Source organism: Mustela putorius, unplaced genomic scaffold (assembly GCF_011764305.1).
Source record: "Mustela putorius furo isolate JIRA1106 unplaced genomic scaffold, ASM1176430v1.1 tig00003983_pilon_pilon_pilon, whole genome shotgun sequence".
Taxonomy (NCBI): Eukaryota; Metazoa; Chordata; class Mammalia; order Carnivora; family Mustelidae; genus Mustela; species Mustela putorius.
Window position 1 is genome coordinate 4,425,798 of NW_025422123.1, and position 19,867 is coordinate 4,445,664.

Consider the following 19,867-nt stretch of genomic DNA (forward strand, 5'->3'; position numbering starts at 1 on the left):
CGGAGCAGGGAGGAGGAGGGTAAGAGATAGAGCGTGGGCCCTCCTTCTGCCTCCATCAAACATGTATCCAGCTCCTACCATGTGCCGGGCACCAGGAATATAATTTTGAATGAGATAGATGAGATCTTTTCCCCTGTGGCATTTAGGTTCTGGAAGTTCTGGTGGATTTGAGAACTGGCAAGGGTGTGGGGTGGGGATGTTTGTAAAGCCTTTCTGTGGAGGCCAGTTGCTGCCAGGATGAGTATGTAGTCTTTACAGTGAGCTTGTTTTCCAAATTCAAATCTGTGACATCGTCTGATTTGTGTGCTGTGGCTAGAATGAGAAGGGAGTGCTTGGGGAAATGTGACATGAGTATTGAATGAAATGTAAGCATCTGGGTCCTTTCACCGGTCCGTTTAAAATCAGTATCCTGTCTGAAAATCTAGGCTGTGTTGTTCAGTGATGGGTTGTGGGGCAGGAAGTATAGCACTTACATTATAGGGGTGTCACTTAAGTTCTCCCTTTTTTGGGCTTCAGCTGCCTCATCCCTGAAATTAGCCCTACTATCATGTCAGAGTGTTTAGGTAGCACCAGAGGCCTTTAGGATCTGTTCCAGTTCTAAGATCTGTGATTTCAGATGTGACCACTTTCCCTTTCTGCCGTTCTGAACCAGCTTTGTATTGGATCATAATTATTAGATTTTGACCCTTCTCAAGAAGTGGTAGAGCAAAATGATTTTCTACTGATGATTTTCTCATTTCTCTGAACACAGACATACCATAATGATAGAGAAAAAGGAAATTTCATTCTAGCATTCCCTTCAGGGTTTCAAAGCACTTTCACTCAGTCCTAAAAGTTAGTTCTCTTTGACAGTGACGGGCTAGGAGCCAGCTGTTCCCAAACCTGTTTCTGCTTCACTCTACTTACACTAGGCTCATGATTATCCACCCGCTAAAGGAACTTATTTTCCAAGTTCTTTAATGTTTCAGTTTCACCTCCCTTACTGCTTCCCTCCATGCTGGCAAAACTGGCATGTGGACCCCTCTAGCCCATAGTTATTTCTCTCCCCCAGGTCTCCCTCCCTGTTTTTCAGGACCAGCAGGCAGCATAAAAGGCCTCTTGGAGTTAGCATCTTGAGAAAATTAGGTTGATATAATGTTGGTTTAATTTTCTGAGCTCCAAATGATTTCCTTTAAACCCCTGCCTGGCAAAGGAGCTCTGTCAGGCTGCTGGGAAGCCACATCATTTTGGGCTTTTGATTGTAAACGCCTCCAGCAGCTGGGATCTGGTTATTGTCTTTTGCTGTCAGGAAAGCAAAGGAGGCACCAGGGTTGTACCATTCAGGTCAAGGGTGGAGATGTTAGTTACATAGGAAAAGGCAGCTGTGTTTGTAATGCTTCAGGCACCTTCTGGACCTGAACTGATTGTTACTGGCCATGGAGAATTGCCCTTTCAGAGATGTTTCTCTGCACTCTACTATAGGAAGTGATTTCTCTCCAGCCCCTACTCTTTTCTTCTCTCTTTTCATCTCTGTTTTCCCCTGAGGACCAGAGTGTGTTTTTCAGGTGAGCATTGTGCTCTAGCACAGTCACCTGCAGAGACGGGAGTAGCTGAAGTGTTTGCTGGGGTCTCAGTAGTTCTTGGATCAGGCAAGTTTTAGAAGAACATGGAGAACTTGAAGCCTGGGCAGTGTGGGGAGGTGGGAGGTGGGGGACTATGAAGTTTTTCACTGGCATTCTGGTTCTGTGGGTTGTGGTAAAAGGAGAGAAGAGACTATGTAGGGAAACGAGTTATAAACAAGAATTGGAAGAGACAAGGGAAAGAAGGGAATTTAGATTCTTTGGGGGTATGATAGCCTATAATAAACCATAACATTATGTGTGGGCTTTGTGTGCTTGGGAATGTTGCTGAGGTAAGTAGATGTTGTCCGTGAAGCCTTACAGGAGACAAAAACTGAATGTGGATCTTAGAATTGCAGTGGTATCTCAGAAGGAATTAGCACTTACAAAGTACCCACTGAACATGAGTACTGCATGAGGTGATGGAAAGGGACAAGAATTTTGACTCCAAGGAATTTGATATAGTTGAATATTATATCATCTTATGTTTGTTTAGTATTTAATTTTTATAACCATCTTTGACATATGGTACTTTAATCCCTCAATAGCCTTGAGAACCTACATTAGTCCCAGTTTATAGTTGAGGGAGCTCAAGCTTAAAGGCGTAAATTGTATGCTGCCTTTAACTGCACAGGCCGTAAGTGGCAGAGGTGAGAACTTTAGCTGTCCTTTCTATGAAAAGACCTTCTGGCCATGACCTGTGAGGGCCACATGTCTTGAAATCAAAGAATGAAATCATACTTATGCCCTCTTTTTGGAGGTAATATTCTTTCATTGATTCATTTTCCTTCCTTTGCCCAGCCTTCCTGAACCAGCAGCTCGCTGGGAAAGCCTACAGCCTGGGCTAGGTATGGCCAGTGATGAGGAACGTTGTTTTTCCTCTTCCCAGTGTGTGCAGGCCTTAAACTTGTGACTCTTGCCTCCTTGGCACTGTGCTGCCTAGAAAATGCTATGTAATGTTCTCAGTAAATGCCGTTAGATCTTTTTTTTGTGTGCAAATGAATATAATACAAAAATATGAATAATTGGTGGCTCGGGAACAAAGAATACTGGGCTAGATTGGTGGGAAAGAAGAGCAAGAACTGATATATCTCCGCATGCCTGGGTGGGCTTGTCATAGGATGATGAAGTTTATTTTTAGCTAAAGTCAGTTTCTCCAGAGACTTCTTCACTGTTTTGATGAAGCTGGATAGCTATCATCAGAGGCAGGGCCCTTTTCACCCAGAAAGTGATGAGATTGTGAACATTAGTATTTTCCATTTCTTTCTTTCTTTTTTTCTTTCTTTCTTTCTTTTTTTTTTAAGGATTCTGTTTATTTGTTTGACAGACAGAGATCACAAGTAGGCAGAGAGGCAAGCAGAGAGAGAGGGAGATGCAGGCTCCCTGACGAGCAGAGAGCCAGATGCGGGGCTCGATCCCAGGACCCCGAGACCATGACCCGAGACGAAGGCAGAGGCTCAACCCACTGAGCCACCCAGGCACCCCTTCCATTTCTTTCTTAAAACCTTCCCCTAAAGCTTTCTTATCTTTATCTAGCAGTTACAGAACTCTGGACAAGTACTCAGCCATGACAAACCTATGGAGAGGGAGGGCTGAGCTGCCTAAGCTCCTTCTCGCTGGATGTTCCTCAGGGTCCTTTTTAGTCATTTGCTCTAGAGCTCAGCCTCTTCTTGTCACCAGTGCAGATGGCATATCCTCTGTGCCTTGGAGCCAGGTCGGGACAAGTAGAATTCACCCTCTACGACCAGGTGTATAGAAAGGAAACAGTATGGGCCAGTGCTGGGTTCAACTTAAATTTCAGATTAAGAGTTAAAAGGTACTGGAGTGACCAAACCTGTAATCCAGTAAAAATTTTAAATGATGATTGTAATGTAGTTATTTCTGAGGTGGGCGGGCCCTCTGGGGGCTGCACACCAGTGTCTCCTTCACCCTCTGCCTTGTCGGCCTCCAGCTCTGCACCGCTGCCCCATGCACATGGCCTGCAGAGGTGCAAAGGCAGGAGAAGGGACTGCAAAAAGGAGGAGGCTCAGTGCACTGTGGTATCTTGGATTGGATTTTGGGACAAAACAAAGACTAATAAAGCCCGAATCAAGTCGAATTTAGTTAATAGTGTACCAATGTTGGTTTCTTAGTTTTGACAAATGGCCAGGTAAGATGTCAACAGAATTGGAATCTGGATGAAGAGTATATGAGAACTCTGTCTTTGCAGCTTTTCTGTAACTCTAAAATTATTCCAAAATAAAAAGTTAATTGGAGAAAAGTAGGGAGAGTCGAGAAGGAAGAGAAGGGAAGCAAAGGCTGTGGTTTGGAAAGGTAGGCCCTGTGATTGGGAGGGGGAGATGTTAGAGCCTCTCAGGCTTTGGATGGGAAGACCTGAGTCTAGCAGTCAGGCTGACTGGATTCTGAATAAGCTTTCTTGCATGCAGGCTATGAACAGGTTGCTTTGTGTCTTGGTGTCTTTTTTTTCTCTGTAAGTGGGGGATACAGCATCTAGTCTACTCAGTGGGACTCTTGTAGGCAGGATATGATAAGGAAAAGACTCTGAGAAATAAAAATGCATGCTCAGATTCCTATTCAGATGCTATTATTAGGAGTCTGAGCTGGGCCCTATGGTTGAGGGCACCAGGGGTATTTTGAAGTAGGGATGGGCAACTCCAGAGGGTACATCTCCTGGGTGTTGCGGCCCTGGCGGGAGCTCTACACTGTGCTTGTTGAAAGGCTCATTTTACTCCCCCTGCATTCTCCTTCCTGTTCCCCATTGAGCCAGACTTTTTCCCTTCCTCCCTTGTCCTCCACTTGCCTTTGCAGAAACCACTGGTAAAGGACCGGGAAGCTGAGCTTCTATACTTTGCTGACGTCTGTGCAGGCCCAGGCGGTTTCTCAGAGTATGTACTATGGAGGAAGAAGTGGCATGCAAAGGGCTTTGGAATGACTCTGAAGGGCCCTAATGACTTCAAATTGGAGGACTTCTACTCAGCCTCCAGTGAGCTCTTCGAACCCTACTATGGTAAGGACACGGAGGAGGAGGTCCTAGGGGCAATGGGAGACTGTCCTCTGTGGGGACTCTAGGTCAGAAGCAGTTATTATCCACTGGACATGTTTCCTTTACTGGGTCCCTCAGCCTGGGGTTTCTAGTCCATGTCTTGAAGATCTTGGTTCCCTCTAGATGGTCTCTTTTTACCCCAGGCCTGTAGGATGCAGGTTAAACACTCCACAAGGCAAACTCTCATCAAAACCATATTAAATCCTCTTTTCTTCTCTTGTGGTGACAGGAGATAATGAAACTGCCTGATCTCCGGCTGAGAATTGGCAGAGTTATTAACAAATACAAACCCCATGCCTGTCTCCGGCACTGTGCACCGGGTGTGGAACGCACTGGGTAACAGACAGCTCAGCAGCCCCACGCAGTCCCCTCCACTCTTTCTTGATTGCTGTGATTTGGCAGCAAATCCCAAGTTCTTTCGTAACGGTTCTTATTTAAAAATTGATACTTGTTTCTAAATGTTGGTGCTTTATTATTTTATTTATTTATTAATTAAAAGATTTTATTTATTTGACAGACAGAGATCACAAGTAGACAGAGAGGCAGGCAGAGAGAGAGGAGGAAGCAGGCTCCCTTCTGAGCAGAAAGTCGGATGCCCGGCTCAATCCCAGGACCCTGGGATCATGACCCGAGCTGAAGGCAGAGGCTTTAACCCACTGAGCCACCCAGGTGCCCCCATGTTGGTGCTTTAAACACAACTTCAGTCTTGGAGAGGAAGTTCCTCTGTTTCAGTTGGTGACTCTTCACTGGACAACTCTTTTTGAATTCTGTTCTGTTATAGCAGAGCCCTGTTTTTGCCTCTTGGTCTGTCACTACAAGGCAGCTTGGCAGGACAGATCCTGCAGTGAGTTGCTCCCCACAGGGCCTTTTCTCCTGGTCCTCAAGGAGAACCTGTGTTCCCAGCCCCAGAGCGCTTATGTCCCAGCTCCTGGGATGCAGGGGGTGGATGAGCTGAATGTGAATCTTGTGCCCTGCCAGGTGAAGGTGGGATCGATGGAGATGGAGATATCACCCGCCCGGAGAATATCACTGCTTTTCGGAATTTTGTCCTGGATAACACAGATCGCAAGGGTGTCCACTTTCTGATGGCCGATGGGGTAGGTGGTCTTTTTTCCATAGAGTGATGCTTTAGGGATTTATCATGTTAGAGGCTTGTTTTGTTTTATTTGGTCCTTTGCTGCCCCAGAGGGTGGTGGTTCACTCTTCAGATAGTAGGGATGTGGGATGTATGTTTTTATTCTTTTTGCACACATTTTCAGTGTTTTTTTTGTTAACATTGTAATGTAACATTGTAATGTTGTGGACATCTTTGCTTGGAGCAAGTGGATTCTTAGCTCACTTCCTCAGAGGGCCTTGGTTGGCTGTAAGAGATGGTAGGTGAAAACTGTGACCACAATGGACTAGGCAAAAATGATTGGGAAGAACATTTCCATCATTTGTCACCTGGGTGTGTTTCCTGGTAGAGGCTGTCCTTACACCCCTAAGCCTCTGGATGGCTGACAGATGACCAGAAAACCAAAGGCAGCAGCTCGGGGGAACCCACAGGAGGCTCTGGTTGGAGGTCAGTGGTTGGGCTCAAGTGAATATTCAGGGAGCCTTGTTCTTTGGGCAGCTGCTTGAGGTACAGAGGGCATCCCATTATGATGCTGCTGGAAATCTTTTCCAGAGGGCCACTACTTTCTCTAAGAGGAAGGACAGAGAATGTGGCAACTGCTCCAGTGTCACATGGCTAGAATTGAGAACCTCAGAGGTCCTTGGGTGGCCTCTCAAGCAGTAACAATGTCGAAAGGTGAAGGAACGGGCAGGATACCAGCACAGGATCTGAAGATGCCCTGTCTTACCAAAGCATTGTGCATAGCAGGAAACAGCAGAGAGACAGGCTTGGGGGATAAAGGGAAGGGGGACTGCTGCCGCTGAGCAGATGTGGGGGTCTAATGGTGCTTTTGAGGCCATTAGTGCCATGTGGCTGGCAGCCAGCGTGCAAACTCGAGGGTTGTCTTTCTGCTTAGGCAATATAGACTGGTGACATGGGCTTTTTTTTTTTTTTTTTGACCCTACAAATAGACATGCATTTTGAGAAAAATTTATAAATCTGGAGGACATGGCTAAACAATTTTGGACTCTGGGTCAGTTAGCTATTACCGTTGTAGGACTGAGTGAGGGAGACCTGGTCTGGCTGGAGCTAGCTTAACAGAGGTCAGCCTCCTTTACTTTTTAAAAAAAAATTGTGATAAAAAACATACACAGTGTTCCATCTCAGCCATTTTTAAGTATACAGTTTAGTAGTGTTAAGTATGTCCCCCATTTTTTGAAACAGATTACCCTGCTTTTTTTCTTTTTGTGAAATTGAAACTCTGTGGCCAGTAAACAGCAGCTCTCCTCTCCCCAGCTCCTCCAGCCACTGGCCTCCTTTACTTCTGTGTGAGCTTGACTCTCTGCTCCTGTTGGCATCTCACAGGCAGGGAGACCACTCGAGGAACAGGAAGGCACATTGTTTGAACAAACACCCTGGCCAGAGGCCCTGCCAGCTGGAGGGAGAGGCTCCATGGTCTTGAGACAGGAAGGGGGTTTTGGTCAGCAGAGAAAGAGAGATTACTGTGACAAGAGTTGAGCTAACTTTTCTTCTGTCACCATACTGGGGCCTGGTCGGTGATCAGCACAGTGGCTGAGTAAGCCCGGGCAGAGCCATCACACCACTCCATGGCTCTTGGGACGAATAGGGTATTCTGTTTCCTAGCTTGTAGTTGGCCTATGACCAGCCAGTATTTTGCCTCCGTCCTCCCTTACTCTTCCCCTGGATTCCCACACGGGTTTTACACTTTTTTGGACCGTCTCCTTGAAAAAGTAGACTTGGTTCTATCCCCTGGGAGCGATGAAGCAGAAGGAAGGCCCTGTTCTAGTAGTCAGGCCTGGGTCCTAGTGCTGACTTCACCCATGAGGTGCCATACAACTGTGCCAAAATAAATTAAACGCTGAGCTGTGTCTGTATCAGTCAGATGGTGGAAGTCAATGAAAACACTTGAAGACGTCTCAGAGAGGATGGGGTAGGGATGAATGAAGTCCTCATTGTATCTCTTTCCTACTCCGCTTCTTACCCTCCTCTCATTTCAGGGTTTCTCCGTGGAGGGGCAGGAGAACCTGCAAGAGATCCTCAGCAAGCAGCTGCTGCTCTGTCAGTTCCTCATGGCGCTGTCTGTTGTCCGAACAGGTGACACTTCTCAGCTGTCTCCCCGGCCTAAGATCCATTAGAGGCCCCGTGGGACAAGAGCATGTACAGGGCTTGGGAGTAAAACAAACAAAAAAACCCAGCTTAGCTCAGGTGACTAAATGAGGCTAAATGAGGAATTTAGGGCAGTATATGCTATAGAAGCCCCAGAAGCCCCTCGAAAGCTGAGTCTTCCCCTTAAATTGCCTCCTTTAATGGGCCCAGGCATTGGGTCCTTGGCTTTGTCATATTTATTCCCTGAGGTTGCCTAGAACCCACTGACTGCTGTTGGTGTTTTTGCTCGACTTTAGGAGGCCACTTCATCTGTAAAACCTTTGACCTATTCACACCCTTCAGTGTGGGGCTCATCTACTTGCTCTACTGCTGCTTCGAACGAGTGTGTCTCTTTAAGCCGATTACCAGCCGTCCTGCCAACTCAGAGAGGTGAGGCTTTCCTCTCTGTTCTAATCAGACTAGTTGACTGCGGGTTAGCACAGCACATCCTGCTGCATCTCTGGCATAACTACTCAAGCTTCACTAAAACCCTGATTTTTTAAGGATGTAGTTAGAACCAGTAGGAGTCCAGATTCTGACCCTCATGGTTCTGTGGTGTGCCACTTCAGCCTCTGCCTCCTTCCCCATAAGCCTGATTCCGCACACTTAGGTGGGTGATCCTGGGCTTGGTCCAGGAAGGAGAAGGTGACCAGAAGAAAGGGCACCTGGAGGGACATGGGCTGGGCAAGGTAAAGCAGGCTGCCAACCAGAGGCACTGCTGTTATCTCAGTGGGGATACAGTACATAGTGCTCCTGCATGATGTGAGAGAAGTTGTGGCCAGTCTGAACTGCTGGGTGGCTTGTTAAAAACACAGGTTTCTGGGCTCCATTCCTGGAGAGTCTTTTAAGTAAGTCTGTAATTTAACAGACTCCCTGGTGATGGTGATGCAGCTGGCCTGGCATAGGGCAGGAACCGCTGCTGCAGAGGGTAGAGATACAGCCCAACATAAAAAGGAAAGAATTGAACTGAACTTTTGCAGCAGAGTCTCTGCTGTTCTTTGTGCATAGACTTAAGTCTCTTTAGCTTTATGACTCAGCAGGGAGTTTGGGGAGGAGGAATGTGGGGGAGAAGCCCTTGCTCAGTGGACTGACAGGGTCTCTTCCCCCAGATATGTGGTGTGCAAGGGCCTGAAGGTGGGCATAGATGACGTGCGGGATTACCTCTTCTCAGTCAATATTAAACTCAACCAGTTGCAGAACACTGATTCTGACGTCAACCTTGTGGTCCCCTTGGAGGTGATCAAGGGAGACCATGAATTTACTGACTACATGATACGATCCAACGAGAGGTAAGCAAGACCGGGTGTTTTTTGCTGACACCACTGGGGTATCAAGAAAGACCAAGAACGAAGGACTGAATGACTGGCTCTTAGTATCACTTGGTCAGTCCTAAAAAATTGGTAACTAGGATGAGTCTGCTTATTCCAGAGCTCCTTGGACTTTGAGGAGTTGGGGGACCCTCATCCTACTCCCATGCCCTGTTCCAGTGTGGCCAGTGGGAACCTAGTTGGTACAGCCCTGCCCATGGGAGCCTGAGGATGACAGTGAAACCTGACAGAGCAGCCTTGTCCTGTGTCCCTGGAGGCAGGAGCGACTGCTCTTGAATTGCTTCTGTTTGTGAAAGGCTGTCATGGTTGTTGGCCTTGTGAAGCTCCCTGTTTGGAGACAGGAGGTGGCTAGGAAGCAAGGATGCAGCATGCTTTGGAAGTTTCTGGTATTAAAGCTTTTTTGCCAGTTCATGAATTCCCCAGTTGGGTGATCTGAATGTTGTTCTGCTTTGTTTTTTTTAAACCTTCTTTGATTCCCACCCTCGGTCCCTGCTTCTTGTTACTGGTAGTAATTTAAAGTAGTGACAGTTGGCTCAGTCTTCTAAGTGGGCAAGCTTGAGAGAAAAATTTTTGGAGGTATGTTGGAGAGTTGTATAGTAGCAGTGAATCGGTACAGGTGCTTTCTTACAGAGCAGACAGGTGTTGGAAAGGTCATTTCTAAGGGTACAGTCCCTTCTCCCAGAGAAGTCTAAAGGTATGGGTGGCCTTGGAGAATCACAGAAGAGGAAGTCTTTACCCATTTATCCATCATCCTGCAGTATTTTAACTCTCCACAGTACTGCCACCAAAGTGCTCTCATCTTGATGGTAATGGGAGGTACCAAGGTGGAGCAGATGCTGAGCTTCAGCATGTTATACATGAGGAAGCAGGCTGAACTGGTCTAGAGTCAGCAAAACCACGGCTTTGTAACATTTCTGGACTTCTTTTTGCTGAACTGTGTTGTCTGCTATGAGCACATGTGGACGCACTGCAGAGTTGGACTTCTCAGGGGAGCCTGGGAGGCTCCTGTCTGCCTTCGGCTCAGGTCCTGGGATCAAGCCCCACATCCCGCTCCCTGCTTAGTGCAAGTCTGCTTCTCTCTCCCTGCCCCCTCCACTCCACTCATGTTCTCTCTCTTACCCACTCTCTCTTGAATAGATAATCTTAAAAAAAAAAAAGAAAAAGAAACTGGACTTCTCAATGCTCCCAAAGGTTCAGTGTTAAGCAATTCAATATCAAATCTGTTCTCTTTTCTTTCTTTCTTTCTTTCTTTTTTATTTTATTTATTTAGTTGACAGAGAGAGACAGTGAGAGAGGGAACACAAGCAGGGGGAGTAGGACAGGGAGAAGCAGGCTTCCTGTTGAGTGGAGGAGAGCCTGAAGCAGGGCTTGATTGCAAGACCCTGGGATCATGACCTGAGCCAAAGGCAGCTACTTAACAACTGAGCCATCCAGGTGCCCCAGTTCTCTTTCTTTTCTTAAAAAGATTGATGTATACTTCCATAACTGAAATATAGATCTTTATGTGGACACTTCAGTCATTTTTGACAAATGCATATATTAATGTAGCCTACATTTCTATTAAGATTAAAAAAAAAAAACCAACATTACTGTAACCTCAGGAAATTCCTTTGTGTTCCTGTCCATCAATCCTGAAGTAACCACTCTTATTTTTATCATCATAGGTTAGTTTTGGCGTTCTAGAACTTTGTATAAATGGAATCATACATAGACACTTTTGTGTCCATATTTTTTTTTTTAAGATTTTATTTATTTATTTGACAGAGAGAGATCACAAGTAGGCAGAGAGGCAGGCAGAGAGAGAGAGAGGAGGAAGCAGGCTCCCTGCTGACCAGAGAGCCCGATGCGGGATTCGATCCCAGGACTCTGAGATCATGACCTGAGCCGAAGGCAGCGGCTTAACCCACTGAGCCACCCATGTGTCCATATTTTTTTCTCCCTACCATTGTGTTTCTGAGATTCTTTCTTGTAGTGTTTGTTCCTTTTCATTGCTGAGTAGTATTCAATTGTATGGACTTACCAAATTTATTCTTTCTTTCTTTCTTTTTTTTTTTTTTTTTAAAGATTTTATTTATTTATTTATTTGTCAGAGACAGAGGGAGAGAGAGCAAGCGAGCACAGGCAGACAAAGAGGCAGGTAGAGGCAGAGGGAGAAGCAGGCTCCCTGCCGAGCAAGGAGCCCGATGTAGGACTCAATCCCAGGACCCTGGGATCATGACCTGAGCCGAAGGCAGCTGCTTAACCAACTGAGCTACCCAGGTGTCCCAAATTTATTCTTTCTTGATGGACACATATTATATTTCTAGTTTGGGGCTGTTATGAATAAAGCTGCTAAAACACTTGTGAAGGGCTTTTGATGGACAAATGTTTTCATTTCTCTTAGATAAATATCCAAGAACAGAAATTCTAGATCATAAGTTAGATGTGTATTTAACTTTTTAATAATACCATGCAGTTTTCTAAAGTACTTATACCAGTTTGTACACCCTCCAGCAGAGTGTGAAATTCTGATTGCTCTACGTCTTTGCCAACATTTGGTATTGTTAGTCTTTTTCATTTTTGCCATTCTGGTAGAGGTGTAGTGTTTGACTGTTGCAGTTTTTTTTTTTTAAATATATTTTTAAAATTGAATAGTGTATTAGTTTCAGGTGTACAACATAGTGATTCAGTGTTTGTATACATATATGAAATGGCCACTACAGTAAGTCTAGTTACCATATGTCACCATACAAAGTTGTCACAGTATTATTAACTGTATTCCTTATGCTGTACTTTATATTCCTATGTGTTATTTATTTAACTGGAAGATTGTACCTCTTAATCCCCTTCACCTATTTTGTTCATCCCCCCCCCAATTCCTTCCCCACTTTCAACCATCAGAGTGTTGTCTATATCTGTAAGTCCGTTTCTGTTTTGCTTTTATTTGTTCATGTTTTGTTTTTTCGATTCCACATATAAGTAGTCATATGGTTTTTGTCTTTCTGTGTCTGACTATTCACTTATTTTACTTATTATAGCATGATAGCCTCTAGGTCCATCCATATGGTTGTAGATGGTAAGATTTTGTTCTTTTTTTCATGATCAAGTAACATTCTGTTATATATATTCATCTTCTTTATCCATTCATCTATTGATGGACATTCAGCTTGCTTCCATATTTTGGCTATTGTAAGTAATAGTGTGATGAACATAGGAGCACCTATGGGCTTTTCAAATTAGTGTTTTTGTTTTCTTTGGTTAAATACCTAGAAGTAGAATTGCTAGACTATGGTAGTAGTGTTCTGTATTTTTAATTTTTTGAGAAAATTCTATACTGTTTTCCTTTTTTTTTTTTTTTAAAGATTTTATTTATTTATTTGACAGACAGAGATCACAAGTAGGCAGAGAGGCAGGCAGAGAGAGAGGGGGGGGGGGAAGCAGGCTCCCTGTGGAGCAGAGAGCCGGATGGGGGGCTCGATCCCAGGACCCTGAGATCATGGGCAGCAGCCCAACCCACTGAGCCACCCAGGCGCCCCTATACTGTTTTCCATAGTGTGCACCAATTTACATTCCTACCAACACTGCACAAGGATTCCCTTTTCTCCACATCCTCCCTAGCATGTGTTATTTTTCTTTTTCATAATAATCATTATGTGATATCATTATGTGGTATCTCTTGTGGTTTTGATTTGCATTTCTGTGATGACTAATGATGTTGAGGCTCTTTTCATTTGTTTATTGGCTGTTTGTATATTTCTTTTATGATGTATCTCTTTAAGTCTTTAGACCATTTAAAAATTGATTTGTCTTTTTCTTAAATTGTAGGAACTCTTTCTATGTTTTGAATACAAGTCTGGTTTCAAATATGTGTGTTGTGAATATTTTGTCCTAATGTGTGACTTAACTTATTTATTTCCTTAATGATATCTTTTGATAAGCAGAAGTTTAAAAAATTTTATCTTTTTAAAATTGTGGTTACATATACTTAAAGTTTACCATTTTGATCCTTTTAAAAATGTATAATTCAGTGGCATTAAATATAGTCATTCACATTGTTGTGGAACCATCAACACTGTATATTTCCAGAACGTTAATCATCCAAAACAGAAAATCTGTATCTGTTAAACAATAACTCCCCATTTCCCCCACCCCAAGCCTCTGGTAATCTCTATTATACTTTCTAGCTTTATGAATATACCTAGTCTAGGTACCTCATATAAGGGGAAATCATACAATATTTGTTTTTCTGTGTCTGGCTTATTTCACTTAGCATGTTTTCATGATTCATCATGTTGTAGCACGTGTCAGAATTTCAGTCTTTCGGGGCTAAATAATATATTCCATATGTATATACCACATTTTGTTTATCCATTCATCTGTTGTTGGACGTTTGGATCATTCCCACATTTTAGCTATTGTGAATAATACTGCTCTGAATATTGGTGTGCAAGTAACTGAACCCCCACTTTTAGTTCTTTTCTGTATATACCAAAAAGTGGAATTGTTGGATCATGTAGTGAATTCTGCTTAAATGGCACAGCTACTGAAGAACTGCCATACTATTTTTTACAGCATCTGCCCCATTTCACATTCCCACCAGATTTCTCCACATCTTGATCAGCATCTGTTATTGTCTGTCTCTCTTTTTTTGTTGTTGTTTTTTGGATAATAGCCATCCTAATGGGTTTGAAATTGTATCTTACTGTAGTTTTGACTTGCATTTCCTAATCACTAATGATATGTACATATTTTTATATTGGGCTATTTCTGTATCTTCTTTGGAGGAATGTCTGTTCTAGTCCTTTGTCTATTTTTAAATTGCTTTGTTTTCATTGTTGAGTTGTAGAAGTTCTTTATATATTCTGGATATTAATCCCTCATCAGATGTATGACTTGAAAATATTTTCTTTCCTTCTTTGCCTTTTCCCCTGGGTATTGATTTTGTCCTTCAGTGTATAGTTTTTAATTTGATGTAGTCAATTTACTTTTTTTTTAATTGCTTATGCTTTTGATATAATATTCAGGAAGTCATAACTGAATCCAACATCTTAAGCATTTTGCTCTGTTTTCTTCTAAGAGTTTTATAGTTTTAGCTTTTTTATTTAGGTCTTTGATCCATTTTGAGTTAATTTTTGTAGATGTAAGATAAGGGACCAACTTCATTCTTTTGCATGTAGATATCCAGTTTCCCCAACCCACTTGTTGAAATGACTGTTCTTTCCTCATTGAATGGTCTTGGTACCCTTGTTGAAAATCATTTGATCATATATGCAAGGATTTATTTCTGGGTTCTTTGCTCTGTTCTTTTGGTCTATGTTTCTGTCTTTAAGCCAGTACCACAGCTTTTTTGTTTTTTTTTTTTTTGTTTGTTTGTTTGTTTTAAAAGATTTTATTTACTTATTTGACAGACAGAGATCACAAGTAGGCAGAGAGGCAGGCAGAGAGAGAGAAGAAGGGAGGCAGGCTCCCCACTGAGCAGGGAGCCTGATGTGGGGCTCAATCCCAGGACCCTGAGATCATGACGAGAGCCGAAGGCAGAGGCTTAACACACTGAGCCACCCAGGCGCCCCAGTACCACAGTTTTGATTACTCTAGCTTTGTAGTAAGTTTTGAAAGGAGGAGGAGGTGTGAGTCCTTCAATTTGTTTTTCTTTTTCAAGATTATTTTGGCTTTGGGGTCCCTTGAAATGCCATATGAATTTTAGGATGGGTTTTCCTGTTTTTGCAAAAATTGCTGTTGGGATTTTGATAGGGATTGCATTGCATCTATAGATTGCTTTGGATAGTATTATCATGTTAACAATATTGAGTCTTCCAATCTATGATCACAGGATGTTTTCCCATTCATTTATGCCTTTTTCCATTTTTGTCAGCAGTGTTTTGTAACTCTCAGTGTACAAGTCTTACAGTTCTTTAGTTTATTCCTATTTTATTTTTTTTTGACACTGTTGTAAATGGACTTGTTTTCGTAATCCTTTTCAGATTGTTCATTATTAGTGTATAGAAATGACTGGTTTTTGTGTGTTGATTTTTGTATCCTGTAGGTTGGCCAAATTTGCTTATTAGTTATAATTCTTTTTGGTGGAATCTTTAGGGTATTTTGCATAAAAGGTCATGTTATCTGTGAACTGAGGTAATTTCACCTATTTTTCTTTCCGTTTAGATGCCTAGAATTTTTAAATTTTGATGATAAAATCTAATTTATCATTTTTTTCTTTTTGTTAGTGATTTGAGTTTTTTCCTTACACAGTCTTGGCCTACACTAAAGTCATGAAAATATTGTCCTGTTTTCATCTAGAAGTTTCATTTAGGTCTGTAGTCCACCTGAAATTAATTTTTGCATGTGGTGTGATGGTAGGAGTTAAAGTTCTTTTTTTCCCCCTATAGATACCCGTTCTAGCACATTTGTTAAAAATACATTCCCCTTTCCATTTAATTGCTTTGGCACTCTTTTTGAAAAAAATTTTCTTTTTGAAAATTATATGTGTGATTGATTATATTTAGAGCATTCTGTTCTATTCTATGAATCTGTTTGTCTGTCCTTTGTCATATTCTCTTGATGACTCTACCTTGAAACAAATTACCTTGAAGTCAGGTAGTGTATGTTCTCCAGCATTGATCTTTTTCAAGACTGTTAGCTAGTCTTTGTTTTGTTTTGTTTGTTTGTTTTGCAGTTCTGTGTAATTTTAGAATCACTTTGTCAGTTCCTACAAAAAGCCTCCTAGAGTTTTGATGGAGATTACACTGAATTTATGAATTAATTTGGTAAGAATGGACATCTTAATAAAATTGAATCTTCCCATCCATAAATTAAAAAATGGCCATTTATTTAGTTTCTTTAACGTCTCTTAGCAGAGTTTTAGTTTTCAGTATAGAGGTCTTACATATCTTTTGCTAAATTTCCTTAAGAATTTTGTGCATTTGGATGTATTGTAAGTAGTATGTTTAAAATTTTATTTTCTAGTTCATTGCTAGTATGAGGAAATACAATTGATTTCTGTATACTGACTGTATCCTATGAGAATGTTTCATTTACTTACTGGTTCTATGAATTTGACTATTTCAAATACCTTATATAATTGGAATCATGTAGCATTGATCTTTCTATGACTAGTTTATTCTACGTAGCATGATGTCCCCAAGATTCATTCATGTTGTCTCATGTTGCTTAATTTTCTTTGTTTTTAAAATTGGAATAATACTTCAGTATATATATAAAGGAGTGCCTTGTTGGCTCAGTCAGTAGAGTATGTGACTCTTGATCTTGGAGTTGTGAGTTTGAACCCTACATGTGGTGTGGAGTTTACTTGAAATAAAAAATTTTAAAAACTCCATCATGGGCCGCCTGGGTGGCTCAGAGGGTTAAGCCTCTGACTTCGGCTCAGGCCATGATCCTAGGATCCTGGGATCGAGCCCCACGACCGGCTCTCTGCTCTGCGGGGAGCATGCTTCCCCCTTTCTCTCTGCCCACTTGTGATCTCTCTCTCTCTCTGTGAAATAAATAAAATAAAATAAAATACTCCATTATAGGTATATTACCACATTTTATTTATTCATCTGTCAGTGGACATTTAAGTTGTTTCTACATCTTAGCTATTGTGCATAGTGCTACAATGAACATGGGGGTACTGAATCTTTTCAAGATCCTGATTTCAGTTTTTATTGATAAATACTCAAAAGTGGAATTACTAGATCATATGGTAGCTCTGTTTTTTTTTTTCTTGTCTTATTGCACTGACTATTCCTCCAATTTGATGTTGAATTGAAGTGATAAAAGCACATAGCCTTGCCTTATTCTTGATTTTAAGGATAAAGTGTTTAATCATTCATTATGTATGATGTTTCTGTTTTTTTTAGAGTCCTTTATCAGGTTGAAGAGTTTTATTCTATTTTGAGTTTGTTTAGAGTTTTTTATCATGAATGGATGTTTAATTCTGCCAAATAATTTTTCTGTGTCTATAGAAATTATGTTATTTTTCTTTATTCCCTCAATACAGTTACATTGAGTGATTTTCAAATGGTAAACAAATCTTGCATTTTTTTTTTAAAGATTTTATTTATTTATCAGAGAGAGAGGGAGAGAGAGCAAGCACAGGCAGACAGAATGGCAGACAGAGGCAGAGGGAGAAGCAGGCTCCCTGCTGAGCAAGGAGCCCAATGTGGGACTCGATCCCAGGACGCTGGGATCATGACCTGAGCCGAAGGCAGCTGCTTAACCAACTGAGCCACCCAGGCGTCCCCAAATCTTGCATTTTTGAATGCAGTTTGGTTATGAGTATCACTCATATATTGCTATATTTGATTATGAATATTTTATTGAATCTATATTCATGAGGTACATTAGTCTCTAAATCTGTATTCTCTGTTATTCTTAATGAATTAACCCTTTGTTATTATGAAATATCCTTCTTTATCTCTAGTAATACTCTTTGTCTTGAAGTTTATCTTGTTTGGTATTAATACAGCCACATCAGCTTTCTTTTGCTTAGTATTTATTTGGTTTGTCTTCTTATGTTCTTTTATTTTCAACCTTTGTCTTTGTAAATAACCTATGCTTGGATTTTACCTTCTTATCCCGTGTGACAGTCTCTGCCTTTAAAAAAATTTTTTTTTATTATTTTTATTAACATATAATGTATCAGTCTCTGCCTTTTAATTAGAGTGTTTAGTACAGTTACATGGAATGTAATTATTGATATGTTTGGGTTTAAATCCTCTATTTTGGTGGTTTGATTTCTGTTTATCCTGTCTTCTTTTTTTTTTTTTTTTTTTTTGTTCCTTCTTTCCTTTTTAGGGGTAGAGGGTGAAAGTTTGGTGTTTTCCAATAGTCCTTTATATCTCCTTGGGTTTTTCCTTTTATATACCTTTTGTGTTATGTTTTAGCTGTTTCAGAGATTACAGTATGCATCTGTAACTTACCATGGTTTACCTTCAAAAATTATTCTATCTCATGAACAATGTAAGAACCTTACCATAGTAAATATACATTTACTTGCATGTGCATCTTCTTATTTCCATATAAACCCTACTTTACTTTGCTGTTATTTTCATTTTAAATTATAAAGTCCATATCATCTTTTTAAAGAGATTTAAAGGTACACATGCCTGTACAGGCATATTTCGGAGATAATGTGGGTTTGGTTCTAGACTACCTCAATAAGGTGAATATTGCAATACAGCAAGACAAATGAATTTTTTTGTTTCTCAGTGCATATAAAGTTTTGTTTACACTATACTGTAGTCTGTTAAGTGTACAGTAGCACTGTGTTCAAAAAACAATGTACAAATATTAATTTAAAAACACTTTATTGCTAAAAAATGCTAAGCATTTGTCTGTGAGTTGTAATCTTTTTGCTGGTGAACAGTCTTGCCTTGGTGCTGATAGCTGCTGACTGAGCAGGGTGGTGGTTACTGAAGGTAGGGGTGGTTGTGGCAATTTCTAAAAATAAGACATTTGCCACACTGAATGACTCTTCCTTTCATGAACAGTTTCTCTGTGCATGGAGTGTTGTTTGATAACATTTTACCAACAGAACTTCTTTCAAAATTGGAGTCGTTCCTCTCAGACCCTACCACTGCTTTATCAACTAAGTTTAAGTAATTTTCTAAATCCTTTGTTGTCATCTCAGTAGTCTTCATAACATTGTCACTGGCAGTAGATTCCATCTCAAGAAACTACTTTCTTTGCCTATCCATAAGAAACAGTTCCTCATCTGTTAAGGTTTTATAGCATTTCAGATTCATCTTTAGGCTCCAAAGTTTGCTGATCACAGATCACCATGACAAATATAAAATGATGGTGATAATAATAATAATAATGAGTTTGAAATATTGTGAGAATTATCAAAATGTGACACGGAGACATGAAGTGAGCAAATGCTGCTGGGAAAATGGCATCAATAGGTCTGCTTGACACAGGGCTGCCAAAAACCTGCAATTCATTAAAAAATGCATTATCTGTGAAGTGTGCACATCTGAAGCACAATAAAACAAGGTATGCCTGTATTTGTACAATTGTTTTTTTAAAGGTCCTTCATATTGACTGACCTAATTACCTGTTTTGGTGTTCTTCATTTCTTTCTGCAGACCCAGGTTTCTATTTGGAATCATTTCCCTCTGGCCCAAAGAATTTCTTTTAGCCTATTTTTGTTGGGCAAGTGTGCTGGAGTGATTCCTTCAGCTTTTTTCTTTTGATAATGTATATATTTCCCTTTCATCTTTGAAGGATATTTTCACTGGATATAGAATTTGAGGTTGGCTATGTTTCTATTTCAGCACTTGAAAAATAATGTTCCATTGTTCTCTGCCATCCTTGTTTCTGATGAGATTTAGTCATTATTCTTAACTGTTTTTGTGCATGTCCTGTGTCCTTTTTCTTCTGACTGCTTTCAAGATTTTCCCTTTATCTTTGTTTTTAGCATGTTGACTATGAGGTGTTTATGTATGGTTTTCTTTTTTTTTTTTTAAAGATTTTATTTATTTGACAGAGATCACAAGTAGGCAGAGAGGCAGGCAGAGAGAGAGAGGAGGAAGCAGGCTCCCTGCTGAGGAAGAGCCCGATGTGGGACTCGATCCTAGGACCCTGAGATCATGACCTGAGCCAAAGGCAGCGGCCCAACCCACTGAGCCACCCAGGCGCCCTATGTATGGTTTTCTTTATA

At 41.2% G+C, this 19,867-nt stretch overlaps 1 protein-coding gene across 5 annotated transcripts in view; it reads left to right on the plus strand.

Moving 5' to 3' along the window:
* The window catches only part of CMTR1 (cap methyltransferase 1), a 50,125-nt gene that overhangs the window by 18,823 nt on the left and 11,435 nt on the right, over positions 1 to 19,867 (plus strand). For 4 of the 5 annotated variants that reach the window (XR_006604122.1, XM_045071168.1, XM_004740010.3 and 1 more), the window contains exons 9-13: positions 4,407 to 4,605; positions 5,620 to 5,738; positions 7,753 to 7,849; positions 8,158 to 8,290; positions 9,010 to 9,189. Coding sequence is in view for 4 of the 5 variants with exons in the window: in XM_045071168.1 (XP_044927103.1) it covers positions 4,407 to 4,605; positions 5,620 to 5,738; positions 7,753 to 7,849; positions 8,158 to 8,290; positions 9,010 to 9,189 (728 nt within the window). In the remaining variant the exon portion in view is untranslated. The remainder of the gene's footprint in view (positions 1 to 4,406; positions 4,606 to 5,619; positions 5,739 to 7,752; positions 7,850 to 8,157; positions 8,291 to 9,009; positions 9,190 to 19,867) is intronic. The other variant, XM_045071169.1, reaches the window with a different exon arrangement.